The sequence below is a fragment of the Ptychodera flava genome, chromosome 14 (assembly GCF_041260155.1).
Source record: "Ptychodera flava strain L36383 chromosome 14, AS_Pfla_20210202, whole genome shotgun sequence".
NCBI lineage: Eukaryota > Metazoa > Hemichordata > Enteropneusta > Ptychoderidae > Ptychodera > Ptychodera flava.
The window spans coordinates 37448479-37464862 of record NC_091941.1 but is presented as its reverse complement, the minus strand read 5'-3'; the positions used below and the strand labels follow the sequence as shown (position 1 = coordinate 37464862).

The following is a 16384-nucleotide window of genomic DNA, read 5'->3' as shown; positions in this document are numbered from 1 at the left end:
GTTACAGCTGTGATATATAGCAAATACGGCACTGGTATTTGTGCTATCAATATACTGGTATGAAAAAGACATGGAAGTTCTGAGTGTCTGTTCATTCAGTTTCATGTATTCACATGATTATCAGAGTGCTTTTGTAAACTCGAGTGACATACACACAAAGTATTTGATATCTTTTCACACAATGTCTTGAAGCAGAGTTTTGTGTGAACAGTGTTTGCTCTTGATGAAACTTCGCATTGAAAAATATGACAGTAAATTCAAAGTAATCTTCCATTCAAGAAAATACAAAAGGAAACCACAAATTCTTCAAAGTTCTTGTAACATTTATTCAGATCTCAGAACCTGTCGATCAAAGTCTTGAAGAATAAGCTTCAATATAGCACAGCCACCTCATGGTATGACCAGTACAGGGCCTAGGAGCATCGACATGAACCTCTGCGTAAATATCAGAGGTACGGCAGCTGCTACATGGATTAAAGTGGTAAAGAAAAGGTTTTTCTCTATGATTGGCAGCAAAAATATCCTCTTTGATAAACTGTCTGTCTGACACAGCTACTTCACAATATTCATGGAGTGGAACAACTGCACAAATTGATTGGATTGATTGTAAGGGGCCATGATTAAAAAGGTTATGACCTCCTAACTGACCTAATTGACCAATCAAAGCATTGTTAACAAATTGTGCATGACAATAGGTTCATTGTCTCATCAATGCATTTGTAATAATCCCACAAGCAATGCTTTGTTGAGTCAATACATCACCAAGACAATGTATACATGTCAATTTCTATAAAAACAGGCAAGGCCTCTCTCACTTTATCCACGGTCCCTCCACAAATTTTGTGGAGGGACCGTGCTTTATCTCATTACTAAGCTTCTGATAATGTTGAATATCCATGAGTCTTTCCTCTGTGGCATGATTTATTTGGTTCACCCATGGATGTAAAAAATCTATTTTTTTACATCCATGGTTCACCTAAAACAATTGTTTATTGATGACTGTAAAGTAAAATCTATGTATGCCTCTAATGCCTGCATTTGTACCCTTTTTTGAACGTCCAAATGAACCACTTGAAAATAAATGTCCATTGCTATCAACATACATGGTCCCATCCCACTGGCAATTTCCATGACCCCTATGACCTTACATTGCAGTATCTTTGTCAGGTACAAACCTACTAGTTTGATTGAACATTCTGTAGTGGCCGACTGTAGTTACTGAATCCTAAATGGTGTTTCACCATAACATAAATTGTAAGTCCACAATTGGCATTGTCTTCCAGGAAAGATATTAATTTTCGAATACTATAAAAACCACACAAAGACATCAATACGCATGATCAAGTAGGGTTCATGCAAAGGTCATGTCAATGACCAACTCTATTTGAATAAGTCTTACCCATTCTGCTAACTGAATAACAAGGACTAGATTTTGTCACAGAATCAGATCATGTACCCTTCTACTGCAAAGACATACGGACACTACACTTTCCAATGACATCTTCATGATTTCCTTCTGCATATTTTCAGCGGAATAAATTTTGAAGCCCACAACAGTACTGAGAGTGTTTGGAGACAGGTCACATAAAAACTATATACTTCTAGGGTTTTGTGAAAATTGCTACAATAGTAAAAAGAATACGAAAGTTGCAATCTTTGAAGTTGTCATTGAGTTAGCAGGCTGGGAAAAACACTTCAGCGAATGCATTATGATCAAAATTGTATGGATCGATGCACAGACTATTTTTAAACACCTTTGTGATCAAGTTTCATCAAATAGTTTCAGTTCATTTCCGGGAATAATACAATTTGTAAGTTTGCCAGCAAACCACAAACACCATTTTCACATTCTAGCTCTACATGATTTTCATTAGTGATCGATTCTGAAGCGTTGATGCTACATGTCAAAACAGTATAATATGTTGGGACAAAAGAAAATGTGTTTTACAAACTACAGAACTCGGATGTCTTGAAGACTGCTGCAAAAATGTGAGATGAAAAGACAGAAATAGTGTGTGCGTAATCAGCATCATTTGAAAACACATGTACTACCAAGGTTTAAGAAGCCAAGTTCTGAAATTTATAGCGCAAGATCCAACCGGAAAGAGAGATATGACTAGCTGCATATTAACTGATCATGCTAATTCACAGATACAAATGAAACGGCTTACAGTGGTTTCAAATCAAGATACCATGCAAATTGTCTGCTTGAGTATTTACGTACATGACTTGGATTAAAGATCATAGGGTTCATGCTGACCAACATTATAATTCCATGTCACCCTAGGGGGTATGTTACAATTCAACATTACCCTAGGGGGCTGTTCCTCTTTTTTTACTATGAAAGGCACCCTAAGGAAGCGAATTACAAAAATAGGAAAGATGGGACCTACAATACTTCAGCTTTGCCATGTATACATTCAAGTAAAATCAAGATATCTTTCTTTGGTTGACCTACTTTCAATTCTAAATACAAAAATTGAGAATGGCTGCCTTTTTTAAGCTCCCTAACTTATTTTGGATTGAAAAACAAAAAAACTAAAATCACTGGAACACACATGAGGGAAACTGCTACTTTTATGACTTGGGACCATGCTAACAACTTTAATTTAATCGATAGACAGCAATATGCTACACTGAATGAATTATTAAATTTGGGTATTCCTGCACTCTGAATAAGTGTGACAATACATGTATTAAATACATATCGTCTTTCTTGTCTAAAGTCAAGCAGTTGGAAACAAAATAGAATGATATATTGCTATTGTGCAGACTGTTGCCAAACACTTGATGATTTCAGGACGACCGGATATATTTGCAGAATTCCAAAAACAAATCAACAAATCTGAGTGTTTGTCCTTGAAGTCCAAACCATTCACTCAAAACAATACTGTATCACAGTGATTATATACTGCATTAAAAACTAGCCATGGAATATGAATATTCTTACCACTTTTTATGGTCTGCTGGAGATATAACATTAAAACATTCATCAAATAAAGTCCACTTTTGGTGTGGCCTAGAGAATCAAACGTGATATGTGGATAAAAATCTTACAATCTGCATATACTGGAGCTTTTATTGACATCAAATGTCATGCTGACATCATTGAAAACTATTTTTTTCTGTTTCTTTAGTATATGTATTATTGCCAGGCAAGAAATGAAAATTTGCTAAGCAGTTTCATTTGAAGCAATTCTAAATCTTACTGTATTTAGTTTTGCAGAAAGCACACAAGCACTTGCGTTCAGTCATGTTGAAATTTGTGTGTGTGTGTGTGTGCAAACAGAGAGCACACATGCAATGAATAGATTACTGACCTAAATGTTCACATTCTGTCACAAAAAAAAATAACACCAGTGTTTACTTTATCACATTTGCACAGGAGAGCCTTGACTTCTGTTTGACCACCTGACCACCTCCTTGAAGTTTTGATATCTCTACGTAGAAATTTTGGTATTTTATGTGAACTATGATGACTGTGTGTTGACAAGAAAGCTGTCATATGCATTTATCGGGGAATTCGAGGCCATATTTTTTTTTCAACAAGGAGGGTGTAGATGGTCAGAGATAAAACATGGCATTCTTCCTTGAAAGTACATTACCTAGGCTGCAGGTGTAAATGTTTTTGATATTTCTTTGTAATGTAATCAGTTACTGCCTTAACATGACCACAATCTGATCACCCTGGAGTGACCTACTCTACAGTACTGTTTGTACTGTCCATACTGGTGAAAGGTCTCAAAGAAGTTAAAATAGAACTGTGAAATAGAACAACATCATGATTAATGACTTGATGAAGGCTGCAAGTTTTGCAATTTGCGTAAAATCATAAGATTTGACACTAACAAATCTATGACCTATGACATGCATCTTCTTAAAATCTTTACCAAAAAATTGATATGTTTACAGATGTCATACAGTGAAGCCAAAATTAGAAATCGCTTGCTGTGTTTCAAGCATTTATGAATTGGAACAGAATGCTAACAGATGGTTAAATTTGTATGCTGAAGTCAAAGTTGTGCAAGTACTTGTCAAATCATGGTTAGAAAGCAATGAAACACATATTAAAAGAACAGGTAACCATAAACTTTTGTACTTTTGAACTTTAGTTCTTTTGTTTAGCAAAATATTTTTAGCAACGACTTTCAAAATTACACAAAAATGTCAAATGATTTTGAATTCAAACACAAGAACCTAGTGTATACAATTTACAATCATATAGTAGACGGATTTATTTCAAGATCACTTGAAAATAATTGTTCAAGGCAGCAATATGCATTTCTTTCACTGGAATATTTTGAGTTGAACGCTTAAGGGCTCTGATATGGCAGCTTAGAATAAGTGAACCAAGTTTGTAAGAATGTTAACTCAAACATATATATCCATTAAATTGCATTTTGCAGTCTGCATTAAATGCAGACTAACATTATAATACTGCTTATGTTGTTACTTTTGGGGAGAGGGGGAGTATAGACAATCCAAAGCAAACTTTGTAGCGCTGTCTATCACATTTAAAATGGATTTACCTGTTTGTGTCCACATTAAAGGCAAATTTTCACACTCTATTTCTCTCCCAAGGGCTGACAGTTCAGAGCAGTCTGGCTGAATTTCATTCAAGCCCAATGCTCAGTAAACTTGCTGCTCAAAATAAATAACACAAATTTGATTTGATTAGATTTGATATGTCATCCATTCAGCACTGCCAACTAGCATGCTGAGTATGGCTCATTAGTTTAGAAAAATCAAAATTAATTTGAAAGTCACTTTGGACTTACATCACAACGCACTGAGAGAGAACACACATGTAAAGAACTACAGTTTTTGGAACTATGGTAAACTTTTTAGACATTCTGTAAAAATTAAAAGTAAAACTCTTCTTACCAAAAATTCATGCTGACCATTGACTACGCATGCACAAAGTGTTCAGGAATGCTTGCATTTGCTTACAGGTAGACAGGGGTTACAAATATACATGTATTTCTGTCGAAGTACAGTTTTTTATCACTGGCACTCCTTATTCTACACTTTGATTCTGGAAGTGAAAACTGATCCAGCAATATTGGGATAAGAGCACTAACATCTGGAAATGTACTGGCATATTTGGAACAAATTACCAGGGTGATTCAAATCAGAAAATTCTGGCAAAATCTATTTCAGGTCAATCAATCCTTCCCACCCTGCCTGCCCCTCATCAGGTGTAATTGTTAGAAGACCTACAAAGTGAAAGATGTGCATATACTCTACATTTGCCTTTTGAAATGTACATTGGCATGGTCTCACATTGCATATATGATGATTATTTTGTGTCAAACTCTCTTAAACATGACGCAGTAGACATACAGAAGCAGTGAGAGAAGATTTGAAAACCAAATCTAAACCCTCTTGGCCAACTTGTGATGAAATCTTACAAGGAAATCCACAACTGACACCATACTGACTGTTGAGAAAAAGACATACAGTGTGCTCATGGCAAAATTGCTTGCCAAAATATCAATGTTTTCTCATTTTTTTATCAAATTTTTATTTCAATACATAAATGTTTCTCATGACTTTTACGCGCATATGTAAGTACACAGCATTTTTTTTCTAATTTTAGAAATGCACCAATGATTAAATAGCTAAGAAAAGCAGTTGTACAAATGTTTAACTCCATCGGGTCGTATGTTTCTAACATGAAAATAGATATATATTACCCTCTTTCAATGCATGAAATATCACAAACTTTGCTTTTTTCACATATACATTATTTGGAATACCTATGTAAAGACAACTTTTAGCATGAAACAAAAAAGTGAACATTTTTCTAAGTTCACATATGTTGCTTCCTTTAGAAGAAGCTGAAAAAGAGATAAACTTTAACCGTACGTTTTTGAAACATACAGACATATATAAGCAGGCTTGACATATAACATACACAAACACTATTCAAGAACAGAAAAACATTATAATTCTGGCCTTTTTACTTTTAGTAAGACATTTTTTATATCACTACTGAGTTGAGCTGTCGTTTTCTCTCTTTATTTCTTGTTGCCATTCTTGCGCCTGCCTCTGTTGTCTTCTGACGATGGTGTTAGCGTCCAGCATCTCTAACAGCAAGTCGTACAAGGGTACATTTCCAGAGTTTCTGGCCTCAAAGAGCTGTGTAATGCCTTTACAACTCAGGTGACGTAGGTGTGAAAGCAACATCAGCAGCTTTGGTAGTCGTCTCATTTCAGTCGGGTTGGTTAGTTCCACTGCTTCACTCAGTGCGTCTGTCAGATCATCTTGTAATTTATGTAATCTATCTTGGCTTTGCAAGTCCATGGCTACGGGTGTGTGTGTGTGTGTGGGGGGGGGGGGGGGAGAGAGAGAGAGAGAGAGAGAGAGAGAGAGAGAGAGAGAGAGAGAGAGAGAGAGAGAGAGAGAGAGAGAGAGATGATATTAAACGTTCCATATGAACAGTAAAACTACGTGGTGACCTGTTGCAATGAGAAAATCTGGTTCCCCTGAACATCCAGGAAAACAATCGTAACTCTGTCATAAATATATATTAAACACTAATAAAACTCTAGAGCAGTACCTATTAAAAATACCCAAGTTCTGAACAATCCAATGTATGTTTGTAATGTGTCTATTTTTATGTGATCTACTGCAATAAAGAATGTTTATGTAAATTGCAAGTATCTCTTAAAATGCTTTATCTGCTAAGAGGTTTATTATAGCAGATTTCTATATTTGTTTTAAGTCATAGCCTGAATATGCAGAGTCTGGATGGCCCATGAAAACAGTTCAATACTGACAGAAGTCTTAGATGTACAGTGAAAAACTGTACAGTGGTAACTAATGGGACCAAGAAAATGCAACTACTGTGTAGTTGGTAATTCTCTTTTGAGAAATATCTGTCTGTCTCTATATCTAGCTAGCTATCTATCCATCTATCTATGGCATATCTACAACATGTAATTTTGTTAAAAATTTTATTTCTTTCTTAAACACTACTTATCAGCTCTACTTATGCAAAGACATAAAAACCGTCAAAGTAAAATTATCTGTGTAAATTTTTTTTGTGATTCAGTTTGAAATGTTAACCACTAAAGACAGACAATGCCACAGAGTTAGAGCATTCTCAGATGGACACTGATCACATCTGAGAGGTGGCTGCTCTGTAGCTAACTACCTCTGTGAGAGTGACCATTAAGACAGGTTTGACTGTATACAGATTAAAGTAAAAGGGAGACCATTCAAGCTCAATAATAGTGTAGTTATATCCCAGGATTGGTTTATACATTTTAAACTGAATTCTCCACGCACTATAACTGTTAAGAAAATGAAATTCTGAGTTGTTTTCTTAAAGATATTGTCAAAACAGAACATTACCAGCTGGATAAAAAGATGAATTAAACAGTTTTGGAATATCACTGTGTGGACAAATATTGGATGGGTCACAGAAATTCTGGTATTTGTATTTGTGTATAAAAGACAGGCTTGATGTGATCCCACCTGACTGGATAGCAAAATCACAGGAATTCTATAGACCTGAGGATATTCAATTGGCAGTATTTTCTACTCTGAACTGTCAAGTCTCACATACCTGAATTGACGAGTACCAGGGCCTTCAGACAAACAAACTCTTCTTTGCTTATGTTGAAAGCTGCACACTTACTTGAGATAGCTCCAATGTGCTGGCAAAGGTCTGCAAAGCCAGACTTTACAAAATCTTCTCTGTAATACATCAAAAAATTATTTGAATACGTTACAAAATTATGTATGGTACCACAGGGTCTGGAAACTCTAAATCACCACAGACACTGGGTGACTTAAACCGGTGTGCAGGGTATAAAAGGCCCCTAACTCATTGAAAATTCATAATGGGGCTTGACTGACAACTGGCAACAGCTAGGTGGACCGCTCCGTGAAAATTAGCCTAAATGATTCTCAAACAAAGAGTATTGGCATACCATGAACATAGACTGTTTCATAAACACCTAGGCCACACAGGTATCTGCAAAGTTTCACAAAGTTTTTAAAATTACGACGATTAGGGGAAAATCGCTTTCTGAACAAAGAGAATGGCCCCCAGGAGACAGTCGTTCCATGATTCAAACAATTGTTAATCATTCGGTGATGCACAGAGGTGTAAACTGGTCAAACATTTGCCGTGTATAAGAGAACAATTGCGATGTAAACAAACCAAATGTACGCTTAGAGTTATATCAGCGGGCAAAGGATGAAAACTTTGTGTAAATTGTCATCAACTCTTTTGCTAGCGTTTATGGTGCAATGACATCACGAAAGTGAACCATTTTTACACGTGGAAATGACATGACGTGTTCAGAGGGCTGGTAAGGTTTTGACATACCGATTCTTCTGAAAACAAGTCATCGTTGATGACACAGTCCCCACTTGTTAATGGGTACTTTGATTACATGTCCTCAGAGAGGATAGAGTCCTCTTCTTTAGGTCTGTGATAAAAATACTTTTGAATAAATTCGCTTGATACATGTCTGAGTTGTAGTTCAGGACATGGAAAAATCGTAATAAAATGGCCACATGTCGGCCATATTGGATCGTATCACAAAGCAAATTGATGTGCATATGTATGACAGAGGTCAATGTCCTTGTACAAAGTTTGAATAAAATCAGTTGAGATATGCCTGAATTATGGCTCTGTACATGAAAAAATCGTAACAAAATGGCCGCACGGCAGCCATATTGGATCGTATCACATGAAAAATTGACGTGCATATCTATGACATTGGTCAATGTCCTTGTACCAACTTTGAATAAAATCAGTTGAAACATGCCTGAGTAATGGCTCTGTACATGAAAAAATCGTAATAAAATGGCCGCCTGGCGGCCATATTGAATCGTATCACAAAATAAATCGACGTGAATATGTATGACATAGGTCAATGTCCTTGTACAAAGTTTGAATAAAATCAGTTGAGATATGCCTGAATTATGGCTCTGTACATGAAAAAATCGTAACAAAATGGCCGCCTGGCGCCCATATTGGATCGTATCACAAAACAAATTCATGTGCATATCTATGACATTGGTCAATGTCCTTGTACCAGCTTTGAATAAAATCAGTTGAAACATGTCTGAGTTATGGCTCTGTACATGAAAAAATCATAATAAAATGGCCGCCTGGCAGCCATATTGGATCGTATCAAAAAACAAATTGACGTGCATCTGTATGACATATGAAGTAATCCTTGTACCAAGTTTGAATGAAATTGCTCCAGGCATCTCTGAGATATCTGCGTGAACGGACGGACGGACGCACGCACGCACGCACGCACGCACGCACACACGCACGGACATGACCAAACCTATAAGTCCCCCCGGACGGTGTCCGTGGGGACTAATAAATACAACTTGTGATGAGATGTTGATGTCACCCCGGGATGTCACCCGCCAAACAACCAAACAGCCGACCGCGATTGCTATGACAGATACCATGATACACGAGATTCAAGGAAGTCTCGACCCTTACGTGATGTTGTGAACTTCCTTTATTTTCTGATTTTAATAGCGATCGGTCATGACGTCGCCGTTTACCTATTTCCTACCATTTTCCTGACGTGTTCCTCCTTCAATGTTCAGATGAATACAGTTTAGTCAACTTTCATCAGTAATTCACCATACAAAATTGCCAATTTTGGGTTATTTATAATTTTTCTATAAGTTTATTACTTTTTTGATAATTACTTCCACTATGTATGGCGCCAATATTCCGTATGTACATGGCGGTCAGTAGCTGAATCATTCGCATAATGAATGTTGACATGGCTTCAAAACTTCAGTAAATTCGATAAAGCAAACTCCTGTTTGATGAAGTTGATAGTTTTTCTTTCTTTCTTTTTTTCAAGTATTGCTAAGGCATAACTGAAACGAATTGGGAAACGAAGGCTGTACGCATCTATATTAGTCCAAGCCTGAGCGTGATTTGAGAGGAAACAGATCCGCAGATAATGTGAACGATCGCAACTGTTACCAACAGACTCATTATGCAGAGCCATGCCCCAAAACGCCCACCCAAACTTGGCACTAATCCTGATCCTGGTCCATTTCAAGCCAGGCTTTAAATCAAAAGAAATATTCCTGATCAGACTAAACAGAAAGTAAATTGATTCAAGTGATTTCAAATCAAATGGAAGACATAGGCTTGAAAATTTTGAATTCAACGGATAAACACATTGAACAAACAGTGTAGCATATCTAGAAATATGTCCCTTTCCCGCCTCTTCAATTATTACGCTGCTGTCTTTCTTGACAATTTTGGTGCAGGGCAAATTGTACAAACTAAGTAAAACTTACTTGTCTACAATTAAGCCTGGAGCAAAATAGAGTTTTTCTCCTTTGTACTGCATGGACTTGTAACATAGACTGATCAGAAGGATCTCTAGCCAGCTGTTTTCAAGTAGCCTTACTTGATCGTCCAACTCAAGTGCCGTGTAGCCTACACAGAGATAACACACAAAGACATATTGTTAGCAGTTCTGATTGATGCAGAGAAGAACTTTGAAAAATATACCAAGATGCTATTGGATGAAATATTGGCGAGTACAGCAACAGTGGCTGATGATAAGAGTGTACATCTACAAGTTTGAAAAGGTGCGCTAGCAGAGTTGATCATGGCCAAGATTACTTGGTTATTAAAGTGTCCACAAAGTGAGTGTATCATCTTACCTCTTGTCTTATTGTCTGCCAGCACAATGCCAGTCAATAAGCTATGCTGTGTTCACTCTAAGGTCAAGCCTGCTACATATTATACTCTATGTACCAAGGCAGAGATGGTGTTTAAATTAAACTACATCACGAGAACAAATTACACATTGTCAAATTTTCCAAAACCCTCCATGCTCAAAAACACTCACAATGTGCCATGTACAATTCAGCTATGTGACAAGACATTGTTAATTTCTATACTGACCTGGTATTTGCTTGGCCCAGTTTATCACGTGTAAAAGTTGTCTATCAGCTAAGTTTATGAGAGTCTTCATGAGGTAGTTCTGTTCATTTTGATTGATGTTTTCTTCAGTGAACAGCGGGTCACCCTCGGCACCTACCAGTGCAATCAGTATAGGATTGGTAGGCACTCGTTTGCTGGGACATCCATTTTCACCTGAAGCTCCATCTTCTGCAGGTCTCTTGTATTTGCTCCTACCTCCTGGCTTTCTATCTTTTCTGACACCTGGTATTGTGGAGGGGAATACAACAGCAGGACCATGTGTCAAACACGTGGAAAGCAAGTCAATCAAACATGTAAGCCTTATGGTTCTGGACCAGATTGTCTTTTGTGAATTCACACTAATATGGGTATTTCTTGAACAGATGAAGAATTCAAAGAGAGTCAAATGTGAGAGTTCAAAGTAAGCCAAAGGTGAGAGTTCAAAGTAAGTTGAAGGTTAAAGCTGCACAAGGTAATAAACTACTACTATCTGGTTGTTTCATTTTTTTTTTGTTTATTGCTGATAACATAAAGTTACTAAAATTACACAAATGATAGCCTTATAACCTGGACATCTACAGACTTTTTAAAACGCTATCAGGCCTTTGCAAATCCAGAGCCTCTCAAAATGAAGAAAGTTTGACACATTCCTTGATAAACGTCCATCTTCCACCTGAGACATTGAATGAAATACGTGTTGATACTAGTATGCCGTTACTAGTACGTGGCTACATGCATCTTGACTTGCCTAAGATGATAACTTACATCCCCCACAAAGCAGATCATGATAGATGTAACCTTGCATGATGGCCCTGTCAGCCAATGAGACGCCATCGTATACTTACCACCACGCATCATTCCCACAGTGTAACATTTTCTGAGACGACACGCTTGGCAGCTTTTCCTTCTGTGCTTGTCTATGGTACATTCATTGGTAGCTGGACAAACGTACTCTGCAGACCCTGTGAATTGAGATAGAAGACCAGATATAGCTACTACCAGCACAAGCTAACCAAGCACTGAAAAAAATGCCAGTTTCTGAGTGCAACACAAGATAGAGACATTGCAAATTGTAATAACAATCATTGATGAAACAAAGTCAGCCCTATTTGAAAATCCTGCCACTGCCATAAACATCCTAGATTGAAACAGAGTACATAGAACTCTGCAGAAATTCACACAAAACTGGTTACCATAGCATCAGGCATGCCCTTAAAGGTCACAGACTGCTGACCCACACACTGTATGAGGTCACCGTTTCAAAGGTTTCACTGTAACACAATCTGCATGTCTATTTTGAACACTCTCCGGCAAGTGATCATCACATGCGAATGTAGGTTGACTGACATTAAACCAATAACCCACATACATTCATAATGAAAGGAATTCTACCACTCTACTTCCGATGCTATTTGAAACAAACTCTGCTTCAAAATTAGATCATGCAAACATAATGCCATTATGAAGAAGTCCAAGGGAGTGATCAATAAGATGAAAAATGTAAATGTGATCAAAGTTACACCACTATGACACATATCAAATGGTATCTTCAGATAAAAATTGTGTCTGTAGGATTTCTTTTTTTTTAAACAGAGACTAACATTGAAACACTGTTTTAATGATCTTCTGCTACTGTCAGTTTCAAAAAATTCATTTTTTTATTTGATCACACATACATTGTAGCTAGGTCAGTGATATGTCAAATGTATAAATGCAAGAAGTCGGGCATTGTCCAAATATCTGTGTTGGCAATCACCACTCTCATATTTCAAGATTTACTGAGTTCTCGTTTTCTACAACTGAAAAGTCACAGTGCTTATTGCAACAACCCTGAAGTCAAAAATAAAGAAGTTCTTGTTGTGTTTCATTGAATAATTGAAAACCTGTACTTGGTGGAATACAAAACCACATCTAGCAAACAGCCTATCTTTCACACAATCCTTTATCTGTGGTGGTACAAACTGTTACAAATATTTATGGTCTATTGAGGGTTCAAGACATGAAAGAACAACATCTTTACAATCTGTCCATTGAAATCAGATTTCTAATGAAAAAGTGTGATTATTAGACAGACTGATTGGTTTAAATTCATACATATTCCGGTAATACGGCATAAAACCTAGCCTGTGATGTCACTGTTGCCATGACACTGGATAATTTACACATAGAGACAACTGGTGTCCTGTGGTGTCTGGGAGTGCATTGTTTACTATGATGGAATTATCACCTCAGCAGTACATGAAGCACAGCGCAGCCCCACCCAATCACCTCATGTGAGGACAGTCACGCACACAGAAAGACATGGGAACAATGGTTGAAACCACACAGCAGACAAGATTAGGTTTCAAATATGAGTTCATCCGAAACTGTGACGTTACAAATTCTCATGGTAATATGTGAATTAGCTTCAGAGCAGACGCTATTCATATCACATCTCTTCCTTGCATTTTCTAGTCTGCGACTTAATTGACATGCTTAAATCTGATAAGTAGTAACTTTAGAAACTCTCATTTTTCTTAATTATGATTTTTTTAGGGGGGTGTATTGAATTTGTAAAAATCATTTGACTAAAAAATCAGTTTACCAGGGTACTTTGGATAGATTTTTTAAGGATTAGTGCATGCAAGTTATCTTGCTATTATTAAAATGTCCACAATAGATGATTAGTAAGCACTTGTGTACTATACATGTGTATGTTAATCAAAGTATCCAAAAGTCTTTTTATCTTGCCTCCATGCACAGTTACTCTAAAATCTACCTGAACATATTTAAATTGTTCTGGAAACAAGTTTTTTCAATGTGTTGGATGTAACACCTCCTACTCATACCTCTCAAAGAACCACTATAAACATATTGTCTCACGGTAAAACTATTGGGGGTACAGTCACCATAGAATTACATTTGAGGGCAGTATGATCAAACTGCAACATGTACCCTGTCATTGTAATGAAACAAACACCAGCAAAATTGTACAATAGGCTGTTAAACTGACATATGATCAGAGGCTATCTGAGAACCTACAAAGGAGAATTACACCAACAAGTTGGACACCCATAGTTTTGATCATGAATGGAGACAGTGCCCAATTTAGCATCTGCCAATAGTATGGTTGTTCGGCTTAGTTTCGACCTTGTCATCTTTGGTTACTAAACCAGAGCAAATATTGATGAACATTATCTGCCTGGAGGTAAAAGTACAGCCTCACTATTGCACGGATCATGATAGCAACCAATGAGAGCAGTCAGACATGGATCATGATAGCAACCAACAAAAGCTGTCTGACATTCAGCAATAACAGTTTCACAATTTCACATTGAGACATTTTCATCTCCACCCATGCAACTCTCTCTTCTTGTCAAAAACTGAAACTGTCAGTGGTGTGAAAACCAAGCCAAATCATCAGGATTGATAATGTTTTAAAGATCTCAAAAAAACCAAAAAAAACAGCACGATGATGACTTTAAAAATGTCTGTTCAATTCGAGAAATGACGATGATTTCATCTTTAAAAGCATTTTGAGATTAAAGTGATTCAAGCATCTTCACACCGACACATCATGAGCGCTTGACGAAAGAAATTATGTCACTTCTTGTTATCAAATATTAAATTATCAATTTAATGTAGAAAACTATGAAATATTTCATCACAATACCGTGAATTGGAGCTTCTAAGGTGGTGTTTTGATTCTTGACAAATGAGATATGACGAAAAACCTCTATCATTCATGTACAAAAGCATCCGTTATACATCTTAGTGTATGATGTAGCTTCATGCTGATACAACAATGGAACTGGCAATATTGGCTGATTACTTCTTAGCACAATTCTCTGAAGAATAAAGTCTGATATATTTCAATGGATCTTTTTCTCTGTTTGATGTGGCAGTGTATGACTGTTATTGGTGGATGCAGATTGTGAATGAGGAACAAGCCTCTTTGAAAGTTATACAATGAAGATAAATTGAGTTTGGTACAATACTTATCACATAAAAGATTTTTGTCTATGTATGAATATGACAGCAAAGAGCAAACTCATATGGGCCACTTAAATTTAGTACATTAAAATCTTAACGTATTTTCAACAAACTCAATTACAGTGGCACACTTTTGAACATATTAATCTGTCCATCCCCCCACCCCCCACACATTCACTGTAAACAGGTTCACATGTATCATTGGTTTTGGATTAAACTATGGTGTTGAAAGGGATCAACGAGACAGAAATTCGTTTCAGTAGATTTTAAAATTCCATGGAAAATAAAGACTTGGCAAACTGTGGATCAAATAAATGATTTAGAAGAATCAGTTTTCCACATATGTAATTCCAGCATATATCACCATCTGTAACTCTTCTGTTAGAAAAAGCCTACTACTTACAAAACCTATTTCATCTTTTTTGAGATCCTTAACTTTTGTATGATTTGATTAGCTACACAAATAAATTTGATAAAAATAATTTCGTTGGTAATTTTACTGTGTGAAAAAATTGCAGAATTCACAACAAAAAGGTATCATTGACCTTAGAACATGAAAAATGTATCGCTGACCTCAATTTGAAAAGTGTATCATACCTTGTATACTCCTCTTGAAAAAGGCTTTGCATCCCTCACATGACCATACTCCATAGTGATATCCCGATGCAACATCATCACACACCGCACAATTACGTCCTGGCACTTCTTTGGTTTTATTTCCCCTACCACTACTACTACTACTGCTAGTATTATTACTAACACTACTGCTGCTGCTACTACTAGCAGCTACTGCCTCATCACCAGCAGGAACGCATCCTGATTCAGTCTTTATGACAATACTAGAGTTTTTAACTTCAGTTGAATCGCTGACTGGCATGGTTTCTGATGACAGCTGAGCTTCTGAAGTTTTGCTCATTCCACAGAGTTGGTAACTGAAAGATGGAAACACAAACAACTAAGATTAATTTCATTCATTTTTTTTTGTGTTTCTTTAAACAATTACCCACCTTAAAATTACTAAGTGAAGCCATAGCTTATATTAATCAGGAAATCATAGCACTGATCACAAATGACGTCATTTTTCTTGCATTAATATGCAAAAATACCGCAATTATACGGTGTCGCTAAAATTTGATCAGAATTGGTACATACCAGTATGGGTACCAAAGATCAACAATAAATGTTGTTTATCTGTTCAGTGCAGGAAAATTCTACGTTGATGTTATGACAATGATTTCTGCACAGTACAACCAGAAAAACAACAAGAAATATTTAAACCAGAAAAACAAGAATGACAAAAGTAATTAAGGTCTGAAACTGTAGGTACTGGAGGTCAACTTTAGCAACATGCATAGCAGAAAGGCACCTGGCATAGACGGTCTTCCTCCCCTCTACTGACGGTCTTCCTCCCCTCTACTGTCTATGGTTTGAGCAGGTCTGTTAATATGTAACAGTTCATAAACAATGACAGGA

At 36.7% G+C, this 16384-nt stretch overlaps 1 protein-coding gene across 2 annotated transcripts in view; it reads right to left on the bottom strand.

The window, feature by feature from the left end:
• Positions 1–4205: 4205 nt before the first annotated feature.
• LOC139150366 (estrogen receptor-like) overlaps positions 4206–16384 on the bottom strand; it is a 37013-nt gene continuing 24834 nt past the window's right edge. For both annotated transcript variants that reach the window (XM_070722677.1, XM_070722678.1), the window contains 6 exons: positions 15509–15843; positions 11785–11901; positions 10922–11182; positions 10306–10447; positions 7574–7704; positions 4206–6308 (listed from right to left, as the gene is read on the bottom strand). In XM_070722677.1, coding sequence (XP_070578778.1) covers positions 5992–6308; positions 7574–7704; positions 10306–10447; positions 10922–11182; positions 11785–11901; positions 15509–15843 — 1303 coding nt within the window. In that variant the 3' untranslated portion in view covers positions 4206–5991. The remainder of the gene's footprint in view (positions 6309–7573; positions 7705–10305; positions 10448–10921; positions 11183–11784; positions 11902–15508; positions 15844–16384) is intronic.